The 16,397-nt window shown below is 38.0% G+C and overlaps 3 protein-coding genes across 3 annotated transcripts; 2 read left to right on the top strand and 1 right to left on the bottom strand.

The window, feature by feature from the left end:
- Nucleotides 1-2,344: 2,344 nt before the first annotated feature.
- Nucleotides 2,345-10,891, top strand: LOC17887132 (beta-galactosidase). The gene is made up of 17 exons (XM_006293040.2): nt 2,345-2,590; nt 2,915-3,154; nt 3,518-3,664; nt 4,072-4,150; nt 4,620-4,803; nt 4,904-4,969; nt 5,152-5,391; nt 5,800-6,006; nt 6,119-6,422; nt 6,759-6,918; nt 7,055-7,163; nt 7,437-7,572; nt 8,751-8,806; nt 8,884-9,183; nt 9,290-9,412; nt 9,752-10,423; nt 10,589-10,891. Exons 1-17 carry the CDS (start codon nt 2,461-2,463, stop codon nt 10,757-10,759), a joined length of 3,324 nt encoding a protein of 1,107 aa, XP_006293102.1. The 5' UTR covers nt 2,345-2,460; the 3' UTR covers nt 10,760-10,891.
- A 213-nt stretch (nt 10,892-11,104) lies between these two features.
- On the top strand, nt 11,105-12,233 carry LOC17887355 (protein SHI RELATED SEQUENCE 6). The gene is made up of 2 exons (XM_006291851.2): nt 11,105-11,835; nt 11,918-12,233. Exons 1-2 carry the CDS (start codon nt 11,499-11,501, stop codon nt 12,124-12,126), a joined length of 546 nt encoding a protein of 181 aa, XP_006291913.1. The 5' UTR covers nt 11,105-11,498; the 3' UTR covers nt 12,127-12,233.
- On the bottom strand, nt 12,182-13,445 carry LOC17884927 (endochitinase EP3). The gene is made up of 2 exons (XM_006291602.2): nt 13,006-13,445; nt 12,182-12,716 (listed from the first exon to the last, which is right to left on the bottom strand). The coding sequence occupies exons 1-2, from the start codon at nt 13,418-13,420 to the stop codon at nt 12,310-12,312; spliced, it is 822 nt and encodes a 273-aa protein (XP_006291664.1). The 5' UTR covers nt 13,421-13,445; the 3' UTR covers nt 12,182-12,309.
- Between the last annotated feature and the right edge of the window lie 2,952 nt (nt 13,446-16,397).

Below are 16,397 nucleotides of genomic sequence, written 5' to 3'. Positions count from 1 at the left end.
AAGAGTCAGTTTTCAAAGCGTGATGGAGAGGACCGATCAGAACCACGCTAGGGGTATATACTTCGTGGTTTATCTCACGCAGAGAAGTGGGAACCCTGTGAATACAACAATAGTTTACATGAGAGAAGCTTCCACTGGCGGGTATTGGTATTGTCAAGCTACTGATCCCCCATTCTTTCTGATCGGTTTCGAAAAGTGTTCTCTGTGATGCAAAAGAGTTCAAATGATTAGAATAAGGGGAAAGAGACTGGAACAAAGTTGTCTTATTAGGTTTATGGGATAGAAAGCTGTCTATTGAAGAGAAACATGAAAATAGCAGTGCAAAAATCTTGATGCTAACACATAAGGAGCCACCAGAGTTTTGTCATTGTTTGGTGTTTATAAAGAATTAGACTTGTTCCGGCCTTGCAATAATATCTATAATCTTATATAATGGCAGGACAGTCATTGAGCTAGCATTTCAAAAAGGCTTTAACCTAGGCATAATGTATAGACTCTTCTCAGGATTAAAAAAATCACGTAACAGAAGTTTTTCAAGGGTCAAAAGCAGCTCAAGAAAAACACCAAGCTAAATGAACCACTGAATACTGATCACTAGATGAGATTTTCTTACCAAGTTGATTCAGAGCAGTAAACTTCAGTCAATCAGAAAATCACAGCATCATGAGAGTTTAAAAAAAAAAAAATCACGAATCCTAAGCTCAGCAGTAAGATAACAAAGTTCCATCACAAGCGAAGAAACAGTCTATAGTTGCTAGGTATCAAACAAGACGACCCCATTAATAGAGACAATGTCTACAGATTAAGCTAAGCTTGTGGTAGAAAACAGAGAATAGAAATCCAAATTAACGCAGAACAATGTCAATAAGGCATATATATATAAGCAGAAGAAATCACTTTACAGCATACTGGTGTAACAAATTACGCAGGAATTATAAACCAAGATCGAGACAGTAATTGAAGATCCAAAGCTGCTAATAGAAGAAGCAGCCAAACCGATCGATCTATTCCCACACGGAAACGAGAACTCCAAATCTAAGCAACTCAGTGAAGAACAATAAAACTAGAAATCCTGGAGCTGAATCGAGTGCGAGATTACCTTATAAAAATTGTTCCGGCGGTGAGGACGGCCTGAGAACGAGCGAAATCAAATCGTCGGTGAGATCTTTGTGGAGGGTTTTATTTGTTTCTCCTTCTAAAATCTAAACTGATTCTTCAGCCGTAAGCCCGTAAGAAAAAAAAAAGGAAGATAACCGCCTAACCGGAACCGGGTTTTCATGGGTTGACCCGATTAGAATAGAAGTCGGGTCAGGACCCGATATGATTCAAAAGAGGAAGATTTGGATAAACCCTGACATCGAAGTAAAAAACCCTCCCAATGGCTTCACTTCTTCTTTTTCCTCACCTTCACCATTTTGATTCTTCGCTAGATCGTAGAGAGATTGTAGTAGCTCGAAATTCACCAAAATCAAGGCAATTCCTCTCTCCGAGAGCTTCAATTAATGGCGGAATCACAATCGGAGCAGCAGCGGAAACCGCAGCTAAACCTAGTCGCAAAGGAAGGAAGAAGAAGCAATCCTCGACAGTGATTGAGAAACATGACATCGAGAAGGGTACTATCGAGACTGGTCCTGAATTGAATCCGGAGTTAGAGGATTACGACGATCGGGATCGAGTTTCCTTACGACGATCCGCCTCTCGTGTGCTGTTTCGGAGCCGTGCAGAAGGAGTTTATTCAGTTTTAATTTTTTTTCCATTTGCTTTACAGGTGACGACGTGGATACACCCAGACTTCCGGGATAAAAAAAGAAGAAGATAGAGCTTCCACTCGACAAAACAAAAGACTTTTTCGTTTCTTCTTTTGAAATTTTTAACTTGTTTTTCTATCTCTATAGCTAATAACTGTACACATCCTATTACATCGTCTCCAATTGCTTTAAATAACATCAAGTAATTAATATTTTTTTTTCAAACCATCAAGTAATTAAGAAGCTTTGGTCGTCCTATCCTCGTCTGTATATGATTTATCAAGCAAAGAACATAAAATAAACCAATCATCAATAACCGATTTCAATCATACCAAGTATTCTAATGATACTATTGAGTAGAGATTATCAGACTCGACAAGTTAAATAATGAATGATCGTCTCATTAGGTAACGTAAATGGATATCTGAAGAAGAGCAATGGAGACATGATATGAAGATTTAAACAACATTCTACATTAATGAAATAAATCCCTGACTACTACTTTAGTGATCATGCGAACATGACGCCACGTGTACATTTGTCGTTTTGTGAAGTAGTAGGGGATGGATATTCCCAGTGTTTGTGTTTCTCTTCCCTTGTTCAATCCGACAAACGACTCACCAAATGGATCAACCTTGATCCTGTCTTGCCCGCCCGAGAAATCATTCCTTCTACTCCATTCAGGAAATTCACAGCTAGTAAATAAGTAAGCATGGTTTCGCTGGCGACCCGAATGATTCTTCCTTCTGAAAATGGTTATAGAGCTTGGGAGGATCAGACCCTTTTCAAGTGGCGTAAGAGAGATCCTCATGTCACCTTGCGTTGCCATGAATCCGTCGAAGGTAATTCGATTACCCAACAATCCCTCAAAACTCTTGCTTTCTTCTGATAATTCTCACGGAGAACTTTTGTCGTTTCAATTACTAAATGACCAAATTGGAACAATAGGTTGTAAAGAGTGATCCTTTTTCATTTGAAATTCTTCTGGTAGCACCAATTCCGTGCTCTACCTTTCTTATCTTTGCTCATGATTGCTGAAGCTTGGGTCCTTAGATGCTCTGTAGCTGCAATTTCATCTCTCACACATGTCCATTTTGAGTGTGGTTTGAAGTAGTAACTCAGGGGAGAACTATAAAAGGGCATTCAATTTTTATATAATTGTATAGGTTCTTTGAGGTACTGGTATCAGCGGAATAACGTGGATCTCGCCGTGTCAAAAACTGCTGTTTGGAACGATGATGCTGTTCAAGCTGCTCTTGACAGCGCTGCTTTTTGGGTCGATGGGCTGCCCTTTGTTAAGTCTTTATCTGGTTACTGGAAGTTTTTCTTGGCTCCTAAACCTGCAAATGTTCCAGAAAATTTTTATGATGCTGCATTTCCTGATTCAGACTGGGACGCTTTACCCGGTCAGTTGCTGATCCTTTCTATACAGTTTTCATATTCTGTAGATTTTCTTGAAAAGCCAATATTCCTGAGATCGACCAATTATAGTAGTAGCTTGTCATGTATTCTTGTAATGTTTAGAATAATATTGAAGGTTTGATAGTGGGTTATATTAGTCGTGTCTAAAACTAGATCTTAAGATGGTTAAGGGTGTTATAATTCTGCAATCTGAGAGTTTTTTTCCGCCAATAATATACTGCTTACTTTTCTGTAACTTGTGTTTCAACTTGGAAGTCTCACTTGTATAACAGAAACGTGAGAGTTGGTTCTGTTGATATAATCTTCTGGTGTCTTGCAAATTTTGAATCACTTCCTTCGTTCTACAGTTCCTTCCAATTGGCAATGTCATGGATTTGATCGGCCTATCTATACAAATGTGGTGTACCCTTTCCCGAATGATCCTCCTCATGTTCCTGAGGATAATCCTACTGGTTGCTACAGAACCTACTTCCAGATTCCCAAAGAATGGAAGGGTATGTTCCATAAATTTTCTTGCTTTTCAGATCTAATGTACATAAATACATTTTTTTTATTGAAAACGCCTACAGTACTGTTAAATGGTTCACAGTATTGTTTTCTTCTTAAGATATACTGCACTGGACCGTAGTTTGTTTCCTAAGCATGCCTCTTGCATTTCATGCCTTCTCCAACCTTCTTCCCGCTAGATAGACTAGTAAATTATACTTCAAAAGTTAGTAGTTTTCGAACTTCCAGCAAGCTGCTAAATTCAGCATGCAATGCAAATGACCATAAATATTATTTGCATCTTCACATGTTAGGTATAAGTGAAAATGCGAACAACTCTCCCTGGATGATTCTTTTGTATGATCTTTGCTTTTTATTGTCACTTGCTTTTCTGAATAAAAGTTATGTCTTTCAGACAGAAGAATACTTCTTCACTTTGAAGCTGTAGACTCCGCATTCTTCGCTTGGATAAATGGCAACCCTATTGGGTACAGGTGTGACATATACCCTAAGAGAACTAAACTCTTTTTAATCGATCTTGTTGTGTCCTCTTCATTAGATATGTAAAAGGATATAGAGGCAGTCTTTCTTCTGGGTTCAACTTAAGTCTAAACTGCCTAGTCAAGGAAATGTAGCAATGCCCTCTATATAAGAATTGACATTATGCTGGAAATTGAATATGTCACTTCCTATCCATTTTTATTTTCTTATAAGTTGCCAAATTTAACCTGAAACATAAGAAATAAGGATGCATAGTGTTTTGTGCTATGTAAATACTTTGCTTTGGTTAGAAAACATTTAACTTAGAATGTTAACTGTAGTTAGAGGGTTCTTGTCAAATCATAGGGTACAAAGACTAGTCTTATTTTAACTTCATTTATGTTCTAGCACCTATTTTCTGTTTGGCAGTATTGTTCTGAAGTAATACCATACCAAACTATTTCCCCTTTTCTCTTAAATCAGTCAAGACAGCAGGTTACCAGCTGAATTTGAAATATCTGAATATTGCTATCCATGGGACTCGGGGAAACAAAATGTTCTTGCTGTTCAAGTCTTTAGATGGAGTGATGGTTCATACCTCGAAGACCAAGATCATTGGTGGTTGTCTGGTATTCATCGAGATGTGCTATTGTTAGCAAAGCCCAAGGTTTTTCCTCTAGTTTTGTTAACCAGAATATATGTCAAATTCATTCATTTTCTCCATTAAATATGGCCACTGATGCATAATTAGTTAACTTTTTATGTAGGTCTTCATTGCTGACTACTTTTTCAAGTCAAAATTGGCAGATGACTTTTCATACGCAGACATCCAGGTAGTATAATCGTACAGAAGTTGTTTCCATGATAGAATCCACTTATTCATGTGCCTCCAAATAATTTTCCGGTTTTCACTTGTATCTTGCCTTGATGTGTATCTACTTGCTTTTTTTTATATAGTAATTAAGTAATGTGTGCACTTTTTTATTTTTAAGTTTCATTGTTTGTAATTTTACAGGTTGAAGTGAAGATAGACAATATGCAGGAGTCCTCAAAGGATCTTGTTCTTTCTAACTTCATCATAGAGGCTGCCGTATTTAGTACTAAAAATTGGTACAACTCTGAAGGATTTAGTTCTGAACTCTCTCCCAAGGTGGCTAATTTGACGCTTAATCCTTCTCCAAGCCCAGTTCTTGGATTTCATGGTTATTTGCTTGAGGGAAAACTGGATTCTCCAAATCTCTGGTCAGCTGAACAAGTAAGCAGCTTGTTATCTAGCGTTATTAGTACTTGCTTTAGCTACCACAATGTTAGCTTTGCTTCTCAGACATGTAGTAGTCTTCTACTACAAAAGAGTAATAAATTAGTCTCAGATAATATATAGAGAAACCTTGAATATATGTATAAGGTTAGTATTGACTATATCTGCTGCGGCTGTTATGTAAAATATCGACGGGCTCTTTCCCAAAAAATGTGTAGGATTGCCGTTCCAGATCTTAGTCAAGTACTTTTATATTGTTAGCATGGAACACTGAAATGATATTTTCAAAGATGTTATGAGAAACTTGAAATGATATGTTTCTGTGAAGTATTGTGCTTGGATGAACGTTCGTTATAATTTACTACTAACTCACATTTTTCCCATATAATTTATATTTGTGTGCAGCCAAATGTTTACATTCTCGTTTTAACCCTAAAAGATACATCTGGGAAAATACTTGATTCTGAATCAAGTATTGTTGGCATTCGACAAGTATCAAAGGCCTTCAAACAGCTTCTTGTTAATGGGCACCCAGTCGTAATAAAAGGTGTAAACAGGCATGAGCACCATCCACGTGTTGGGAAAACGAATATAGAGTCCTGCATGGTCAAGGTAACATGGTTTTTCCTCTTGTCCAGCTTCCCTTCCATGGTTTACTCAGGTAACCATTATTTAACTTGTGTACTCAACTGAGATTTTGATTTACCCCTTTTACTGTTCCCAGGATTTGATCATGATGAAAGAATACAATATCAATGCGGTGCGAAACAGTCATTATCCTCAACATCCCCGCTGGTATGAATTATGCGATTTGTTCGGCATGTACATGATCGATGAAGCCAATATAGAGACACATGGTTTTGATCTCTCGGGGCATCTGAAGCACCCCGCGAAAGAGCCAAGCTGGGCAGCTGCTATGCTAGATAGAGTAGTTGGGATGGTTGAGAGAGACAAAAACCATACGTGTATAGTTTCTTGGTCACTGGGAAACGAGGCTGGTTATGGGCCTAATCATTCTGCCATGGCAGGTAAGCAGTTGATTCCAAATTCTGTTCTCGAAATTTTTCTTTCTTTCTATGATTTTTACTTTGATTTGGAGGAGACAAATATTATTATCTTTTTCAGTATATATGTCTTTTCCTTGAGTTAACTTTTCAATTTTAAAGGCAGAGATATGTGATTTTATATATGAAAAAATAATCTACAAGCTCTTATCTGGCCAAAAGCTGAAGTAAGAGCTTATATGAAAATTATCTGGCCAGATAAGAGCTTATCTGATGGAGAATTTTCCTGCATATTCTTGTATTTTCCAGCTCCTCTATCCATTTTATCTTACAGTTATTGTTGTTGAACTTGTGGATTAGGTTGGATTAGGGAAAAGGACCCCTCACGGTTGGTACACTATGAAGGTGGTGGTTCCAGAACAAGTTCTACTGATATAATCTGCCCTATGTACATGCGAGTTTGGGACATCGTCAAGATTGCACTTGATCAAAATGAATCACGGCCATTGATATTATGCGAGTATGTTTGATCAATTTCTTCAGGCTTCCATTACTTTATCCTGAATTCCACTGGCATCATATATATAGTGACGATATTACATCATTTTTTAGATTTCTTGCTTCTTTCGTGTCTACTTGAGCTATTTTCTTCGCAGGTATCAACATGCTATGGGTAACAGCAACGGGAATATAGACGAGTACTGGGAGGCAATTGACAATACCTTTGGCCTGCAAGGAGGTTTCATATGGGACTGGGTTGACCAGGTTCATATCTTAAATTTTAGTATAAGCTGATTCTTCATACAATAGTTATGCCCATAACAATTTAACTAGACCTGTTAATCTCTTCTATTACTGATGAACTGAAATTTCTTACTCTTGTAACATAAAGATAAAGTAGGTCTTCGGTAAAATCCTTATAATAAGCGCAGTAGATATGTATGTGCAGCCAAATCCATGGATTAAACTTGGATTAAAATTGAAATGCACTTCTCTTGGTAATCTGTAATTGAATATTAGTATGTTTCTGTCATTTAGGGGCTACTGAAACCGGGGTCAGATGGCATTAAGCGTTGGGCATATGGAGGAGACTTTGGTGACCAACCTAATGATTTGAACTTCTGTCTCAATGGGCTTATATGGCCTGACCGAACTCCTCATCCAGCACTCCATGGTAAGATCTTAATATAGTTAAGAATTACAGAAGAAAACTAAAAGCTTTTCCATCCTTAGAAGCAAATGATTATAGAACCTAAATCGTTACAATCATGTCCATCGGGAAAGCCAATAATTAAGCTTAAAAGCATTTTCCTCTGTTGAAACCCAAGCTCTCTCTAGCTTGGATGAGTCTCACAACCGAGATCTCATACTTATTTATTAGATTTTTAAAAGCAAAGCACTCTAGTAAAGAAACTAATAAAGAAATAAATAGCTATATATAAGTTATCAACTTATCATTGCTGAATGCTTGAAAAGCAGCCTTGTCCTCAAGGCTGGAATCAGAGTTCATTCCAAAGCACGCCCTTCCAAAACAATGAAATCATCCTCATCAAAATCAAAATAAGGCGGAACATCAGTTAACTTTGTTGGTTTCCACAAACAACTTTGGGCCAACGTTTCCACTTTCCACAGAAACTTTCCTCATCAAGGTTGGAGCTTCGAGAAGACAGCTTCTCCCTTTGTATCTAACATGGAAATCTCTGTTGCTTGAGTCTTGCATTCGGTATCATATTTGTCTAACTTCTTTATGGTACATTGTTTGTTGTTTATAGGGACACAATCTGCAGAATTTTCTTGAGATACCTCAGATATCGAGTCCCCTTGAATTGCAGCAACCATTGTTTTCAGCCCCATAATTGCATCTGAAACATCCTTTAAACTAGCTTGTACACCATCCAACTTTTCACAAAGAATTTTGTGATATTCCTCTAACGCGTCCAAACTTCTCTCTGTTCGAGTAGCAGTCATATCTTTAGGCACACACTTGTATGTCGTTAGGTCTGACCAATTGGTAGAGTTAGGAGTCACTAAGGAAAACCAAAAGTTCTTCTTTATTTTATAAAAACAAATCAGAGCTATATCATCAAAATCGTTAGAAAGGTTTCTCTTGACAAAGACGCCAAGAAAGCTTAAAAGCTTTTCTCTCGATTGAAAAGAGCACTGATACCCTCTAAAGCTCTAGTTAAAGAAATTAGTAAAGAAATGGAATCCGATTATCCGAAATAAGTAGAATAAGGAATATAAATATGAATCGTATTATATATATTCCCTTTTTCTAAATATTTGACCATGCTATATTTTCGAACGGCACTGACTTTCTTCTGTTTGCATCATGTTTCTGTGCTGCTTAAGAGGTTAAGTATTGTTATCAACCAATCAACGTTTCGTTGACGGATGGCACCATGAAGGTACAATTTAATATACATCTCCCCAGTTGGCATTGGTGTTAAGTACTATCTATGTAGCTCAAACTTTATTTTTGCAGGTAGCAAACACTTACTTTTTCCACACAACAGAAGAATTGGAGTTTAGCTGGACAGTTCATGGGGATGGTCTTGAACTTGGATCTGGGGCTCTCTCCATTCCTGTGATAAAGCCACAAAATAGTTTTGATATGGAGTGGAAGTCAGGTCCATGGTTTTCTTTCTGGAATGACTCAAATGCTGGAGAATTGTTTCTGACAATAACTGCCAAGCTTTTAAGTCCTACTCGTTCACTTGAAACTGGTCATCTCGTGTCCTCAACGCAGATTCCTTTACCAGCAAAGAGACAAATAATACCACAGGTATTTCTGACATACTTTACAAGTTATATATCTTTTCGAAAGACCTCTTTTCATTCCGCTAAAAAAATATGAAGTCCTGAGAACTCTAAGTAATATCCTACTTTAGGCGTTAAAAAAGACAGACACTATTATCGCTTGTGAAACTGTTGGAGATTTCATTAAGATCAGCCAGCAAGATTCATGGGAGCTAATGATAAATGTTCGAAAAGGAGCTATTGAAGGTTGGAAGGTAAGTTTTTGTCTGTTTTATTTTTTGACTGGGAAGCTCTTAAACAATTTCTTAATGCATTGAGTTATAGGGAAGAAGTCTTACATACTCAAGGCATGTAGGCTCCTTAAGTAAATGATACTGTTAGGGTCTAAAGTTTGTTATGGACATAGTTGTCGCAAAGAAAGAACTACTACAGGAATAAGAAATCTATCTAGCTAGGCAATGGTAAGAAGAAAAGTACTAAACGGAAAACTAAAACAAGAAATCAAATTCAATGTTGAAGAAATTTTCTTGGTTGGTGTTTTAGTGGAAATTATTTCAGCTTAAATGAGCATGTTTATGTTCTTAACGTAACAGATTCAAGGAGTTCTCCTTATGAACGAAGCTATACTGCCATGCTTTTGGCGAGCACCTACAGACAATGATAAAGGTGGAGGTGACTCTAGTTATTTTTCGAGGTGGAAAGCAGCACAGTTGGATGATGTGGAGTTTCTTGTTGAAAGCTGTTCAGTAAAGAGCATCACTGATAAATCCGTAGAGATAGAGTTCATTTACCTTGGTTCTTCAGCTTCTGGCTCTTCAAAGTCAGAAGCCTTATTCAAAGTCAATGTGACATATCTGATATATGGTTCCGGAGATATCATCACCAATTGGATTGTCGAACCAAACTCTGATCTTCCACCGCTACCACGTGTTGGTATAGAATTCCACATTGAAAAAACATTGGACCGTGTGAAATGGTATGGAAAAGGTCCATATGAGTGTTACCCAGACCGAAAATCAGCAGCCCATGTGGCAATATATGAACACAATGTTGGAGACATGCATGTCCCTTATATTGTTCCAGGAGAATCCGGAGGTAGAACAGATGTTAGGTGGGTGACATTCCAAAACAAGGATGGTCTAGGAATTTATGTTTCAACATATGGTAGTTCTTCCCCAATGCAGATGAATGCTAGTTACTATACAACCGGTGAGCTTCATCGTGCAACGCATGAAGAGGATCTTATCAAAGGAAAAAACATCGAGGTAGTAATCTTTTTCTTTTCCTCATTTTCTTGATCAGCTTTCTTTGGATTGAAGAATAGCAATGGCAAATCAAGCACCAGAGGATCAGTTGCCTTGGTTGTTTGTTTGTTTGTGTTTGCATTGGATTAACTTTTGACTTTGTCATTTGGATGATGAATTGTGCAGGTGCATCTGGACCACAAACACATGGGTCTTGGGGGAGATGATAGCTGGACTCCGTGTGTTCACGATAAGTATCTGATTCCGCCACAACCATATTCATTTTCTCTCAGATTGTGTCCAATAACTGCAGGCACTTCAGTCTTGGACATCTACAAGGATCAACTTCCCTGCTAGAAAACTCTTATTGCATATGAGTTGAATGCTGTAAGTCTATAACACACTAGACGTGAGTGTGCAATATTTTCAAGTGAAGAATATAAATAAACAAAAACATTCCACCGGTTGCATAATCCTTTTTTTTTGTGATACTCTGTTCTACTGTGAATGTTACAAACTATCCATCCAAACCAAACAGAGCCGTCAACGTCAACGAATCTATCTCCAACAATGAAAGTAATCAAGTAATCAACAGTTCAAAAGGTTTGTAGTCAAATTAAAAGTTGAGTATCAAAGCTTAAGAACATAGACCCACAACGTGGGATTATAAAATGTGGCAAAAAAGCCGTTTTAGACGGGTGCTTTCCCAATGAAGTGGACCACCCACTCCAAGAGATAATAATTTCATTTTCTGCAGACTTTTGAATCCATTGAACATGTGACCACAAAACTCTGTCAAAAAAAAAACTTTTCTTTTTCACTCATCTTATTATTGCTCTAGTAGTGAGCTTAATGTTGTTTCTTTCTCTGTCTCTCACTACTACTACTCACTAGACTCCTCCATAGCTAAGCTCCACCTACTACAATAGTCTCCACGCGCTTTTATATTACTGCCACAGTGGCAAATCCACCTTCCTCCCTCTCATGGCCACCACCACCACACCCATCACCATCTTCAACACCTTTCGCCGCCGCCTCAATCGCACCTGATCACTCCTCCTCCTCCGTCGCTGTCGGAGTCAGTACTCCAGACTACATGCTAGGTCTTCGAAACATCATTCTCTTATCTCCACCACCGCAGATAGCACGTCCGTCTCCGTCGCCGGTAAACCTCGCGGCAGTGGAAGAAAACAAAGCAGAGAAAGTGTGCAGAGACTGTGGAAACAGAGCAAAGAAAGAGTGTTTGTTCGAAAGGTGTAGGACTTGTTGTAAAAGCAGAGGATACAACTGTGCTACGCACGTGAAGAGCACGTGGGTTCCTTCTTCTGCAATTCGTTCTTCATCTTCTCCTTCTGAGAGGAAGAAGAAGCTCAAAATCGACAAACAGAGTTCAACTAATGTCTCGCTCGTTCAGACAACCTCTTCTCGTCAAGGTAATGAGATTTGGAATTAAAATGAATTAAAAAGAATCAATTTTTAGTCTAAAGTCGTGGTCTTTTGTGTGGGAAATTGCAGAGAGAAGCTTCAAAGAGGGATTACCGGGAAAAATTGAAGCTCCGGCGGTATTTAAACGGACGAGAGTAACAGCGATAAGCAACAACGAGCAAGCAGAGATTGGTTATCAAGCGACAGTAACCATTAGTGGTCATGTCTTCAAAGGCTTTCTTCATTACTATGGTGTTGATCACAATAAAGCCTTCCCTTGTCTTTCTCAAAAACGATGAAACGACTTCATAGGATTCTGTATAGACTTTCTCTGTTTTTATCTTTTTTTAAAAATAATGTGGATTTTAATATTCAACATTAATGGGACAAAACATCAAAACATTAATGAGTTACATTCTTAAAAGCTTTGTCTTTTTTTCACTTTTTTGTATACAGAAATATAGATTACTAGATATATTTTGTTAGCACGTTAAATTGTTTCCAGGATCGACGCCAAGTTGACGACAATAATCGGTGTAGTAGCCAACTCTAGCTTGAACGGTGGCTGTGTTGGCCCCATCACATTCCAAAGCACCGTTAATGGCACGGATCGTTGCACCAAAACCTTGAGGGAGAACGGGCTGAACCCTATTGGTCCAGTACCACAAGGCGGTCTTAAAGGATATGACTGGATCCGTGGCTACTGTTTCTGGTGCATTGAGACCGTCAAAACCAATTGCTGTCCCGGCTGGCCCGTAGTTGAAATTCCAAGAGAGTTGGATTGGTCCGCGACCATAATAGCCTTTGTTAGGATTGCATGGATATTGTGTTGCTGTCTCGTCGCAATAATCCTTCGAGGCTCCGTTTATCTCTTCTATGTAGCAGAAATCTAAAACAAAAGCCGAATGTTACTACAAGTCAAGTTTCTACTATATAAGTGATTGTGCTATATATGGACCGGACGATTAAAAGTGTATAATTGATGAAAAGTATCGCTTATATACATCTACTTGAACGTGTTATATATTTAGTCTAATGATTATTTTAAACAAAAACAAGTTCTTCTAATGTTTTTCATATAATTTTTTCTGTTTGGTATGTTAATAGAGAACATGCATGTGTACGCATCGTAAAATGAAAAAAAAAAAAGTAAAATGAAGAAATAATATATCACTTACGTCCAGTTTCATGCGTGACATGAGCAAAGAACGATGCGATCTCGCGCCTAGAGTCATCGGTCGATCCAACCCTACCGAAACGAGAATAGGATTCTAAGGCCTCAAGAAAAGCTCCCCTACTGTAAAATCCGATGCCGGCGCAACTAGACTCGGCTTGACCAATGATTCCATTGAAGAAATCTGGCGTAACAACCTCAGCCACAGAGACACCATTTGCAGGAGGAGGAGCAAAGCAAGGCCCTTGTTGACAGCCTACACCGCAATAGTCTGAAGTGTTACCACAAAATCCGAACTGACTACAACATAGCTCCGACGAGCAACCGCAGTTTTGTGCTTTTGATGTGTGATAGAAAGCTTGTAGAACTAACAAAATGGTTACCAAAGATTTGGATTTAGAAATGGTGTGAGTCAACATTTTGATTTTGTGTAGAGAATATGGAAAAACCAAGAAGTAGTCTTAAAACGAAGATAGTTGTGTTATGCCTATATAGAGCGTGTGAGGCGCCATACAAGAAAAGTCGCAACTCCCATTGAAATATGTGGACGCGGTCGAGCCACTACTACTGCATCTTCTTACTTAAGTACAAGAGGGCCTAACAATTTGGAAAAGTCGTCTCTTGGACGATCGAGATGTTTGCTGACTTTTAATTTTATAGTTGACCTTTTATATTTGATGACTTCATGAAAAGTATTTTCAGTTCACATTTTTACAGAATTTGGTTCTGACTTATGTTGTGAAAAGTGTGTACGCACATTTTTTTTTTCTTTTTTTGTTAAAAGGCCTGATACGTAGATATATTACTCTTTGTTCTTTTTGTTTTTTTTTTTGCATGGCTTTTTTACACTCAAACATTTTATTATTATTAATGTACATACAAAAATTTTACTTACATTTGAGTCAATTTTTATAAGTTCATTTTGATAATAGTAATTTGTTTTTATATCATGCATGTCGCGCAAAATACACAAAAGTCTTCCAAAAACTAAACATTACATTTTTAATAAATCGTAGACAATATTAAAAAGTCATATAATAAACTTTAGAAGAACCTATAGTCTAACCAAATCCAAAGTCATTAGAAATAAAGCTAAATCTGTGATTCAATAAATCCCCCTGAGCAATGTCAAATCTTTGCAAACTTAACAACATTATATTAAAGTGGTTATTACGTGGACGGTTGGACTTAGTCAAAAATTGCTGCAGCTTGGATGTTTCCCAAACACGGACGCCTTCATCTCGGATCCGGGTTCGAATCTCACGTGATTTATTTGTATCGAAGATAACATTTAATACATACTCCAAGTTATATGATTGAGAGAATATATAATGAACTCCTACTATGTTTGGGACTATTGACTTATACTATCCATTTTTATTACAAAAATATACAAAAACGAACTCCTACTATGTTTGCAACGACTTTTTTCTTCTTACAAGACGAGTGAGAGTAAACGAACACCAAAAAAAACAAGCGAAGCTATACCTAAAGCTACATGCAGAAGCCGAGTTTTTCTTTAGTTCAAGACCTCACTGTTGAAGGTTCAGGTCTGATTCAAATCCTATTAGCTTTGGTTGGTTTGATTGAAGCTTAGAAGAATTGATCAGGCGGTTATCTCCGGTTTAAAAGATTGTTGATTGAACCGGATAAAGAAGAAGCAATGCAAAGTCTCTAACTGCAGTGGAGAGTTTGTTATATTCTGAAACGGATCGTTTCATCTCTTATCACTTATTCATATTTTTCTGTTTCAAGTCTGTTGTATCGAGAGAGAGAGAGACTTGTGAGAGAGATCCGCCATTGTTGTAAAGCTCAAGTTCGAGCTGGTTCTTACTCATTTTGATAGTGGATTTACCGGATTGATTCGGCCCCAGACGTAGGTGTGATCACATCGATCACGCTGAACTGGGTAACAAATCGTGTGTTCTTTGTTCTCGTTTCTTTACTTGCACAAACTCAAACACAAAGCGATCGTATTCAAAAGATAGATTCGAGTTAGAGTTCATCTCAGATCGTTGTTCTTGATACTCGATTTCTAACAGATTGGTATCAGAGCCAGGTTCCGCTCTTGAATCGATCGATGGCAACGACGACGACAAAGTTCGAGATAAAGACGTTCAATGGCGATTCAGATTTCTCGCTGTGGAAGATCAGGATACTGGCACAGCTCGGTGTTCTCGGACTGAAGAGCATCATCCTTGACCCATCTTTAACAAAGATTGTGCCTCTATCCAAGAGTGAGCTGAAGAAACCAGCAGGAGGAGATCCCTCAGATTCCGATGTACCGCAAACCAAAGAAGTGCCTGACCCGATCAAGATTGATAAGAACCAGCAGGCTCTTAACATCATCATCAATCATATCGGTGACAAGGTACTCAGAAAGATAAATCACTGTGAAACTGCAGCTGAAATGTGGAGTTTGTTGAATAAATTGTACATGGAAACCTCTCTACCAAATAGGATCTATGTTCAATTGAATTTCTATTCTTTCAAGATGGCTGAGTCTCAAACGATTGATCAGAATGTGGATGATTTCTTGAAGATTGTTGCTGAGTTAGGTAGCTTGGAGATTCAAGTCGCAGAAGAAGTTCAAGCAATTTTGTTGTTGAATTCTCTACCTGCTAGCTTCAGACAACTCAAGCACACATTGAAATATGGAAACAAGACTTTAGCTCTTCAAGATGTTGTGTCCTCAGCTAAGTCTTTGGAAAGAGAGCTAGCTGAAGAAAAAGGTTCTGAAAGATCATCCTCTACTGTGCTATATACCTCAGATAGAGGAAGACCGGCTGAAAGAAGTCAGAAGAAGGGATCTAAAGGGAGAAGCAGAAGCAGGTCTAGTTCAAAATCAAAAGCTACCTGCTGGTTCTGTAAAAAGGAAGGGCATCTTAAAAAGGATTGCTATGCTAGGAAAAGGAAAATGGAGAATGAAGGTCAAGGTCAGAATGAAGCTGGTGTTATCACAGAGAAGTTAGTATTTTCAGAAGCTCTAAGTGTGAATAATCAGTTGGTCAAAGATTTATGGATTCTAGATTCAGGGTGTACTTCACACATGACAGCTAGGAGAGACTGGTTCAGCAGTTTTGATGAGAATGATAAAACGACTATCTTACTTGGTGATAATCACTCAGTGGAATCTCAGGGAATTGGCACAATCCGTATTAACACTCATGGTGGTTCTATTAGGGTGTTGAATAATGTCAAGTATGTCCCTGATTTGAGAAGAAATCTTATCTCCACTGGTACTCTTGACAAGCTTGGTTACAAGCATGAAGGTGGAGATGGTAAAGTGAGATATTACAAGAACAATGCAACAGCATTGTCTGGGATATTGAATAATGGTCTGTATATTCTTGATGGTGAAACAGTTATTAGTGCAAGCTATAATGCAGAGAGTGT

This window comes from Capsella rubella, unplaced genomic scaffold (genome assembly GCF_000375325.1).
Source record: "Capsella rubella cultivar Monte Gargano unplaced genomic scaffold, Caprub1_0 scaffold_5, whole genome shotgun sequence".
NCBI lineage: Eukaryota > Viridiplantae > Streptophyta > Magnoliopsida > Brassicales > Brassicaceae > Capsella > Capsella rubella.
This window is presented reverse-complemented; position numbering and strand designations above follow the sequence as displayed.

Bases quoted from the DNA above. Each gene is read 5' to 3' on its own strand.
- LOC17887132 (XM_006293040.2), top strand. From the start codon at position 2,461: ATGGTTTCGCTGGCGACCCGAATGATTCTTCCTTCTGAAAATGGTTAT. The intron at 4,151-4,619 runs GTGTGACATATA...CTCTTAAATCAG, and splicing joins GGCAACCCTATTGGGTACAG to TCAAGACAGCAGGTTACCAG. The intron at 5,392-5,799 runs GTAAGCAGCTTG...ATTTGTGTGCAG, and splicing joins ATCTCTGGTCAGCTGAACAA to CCAAATGTTTACATTCTCGT.
- LOC17887355 (XM_006291851.2), top strand. From the start codon at position 11,499: ATGCTAGGTCTTCGAAACATCATTCTCTTATCTCCACCACCGCAGATA. The intron at 11,836-11,917 runs GTAATGAGATTT...GGGAAATTGCAG, and splicing joins GACAACCTCTTCTCGTCAAG to AGAGAAGCTTCAAAGAGGGA.
- LOC17884927 (XM_006291602.2), bottom strand. From the start codon at position 13,420: ATGTTGACTCACACCATTTCTAAATCCAAATCTTTGGTAACCATTTTG. The intron at 12,717-13,005 runs GTAAGTGATATA...CTTTTGTTTTAG, and splicing joins TGTCACGCATGAAACTGGAC to ATTTCTGCTACATAGAAGAG.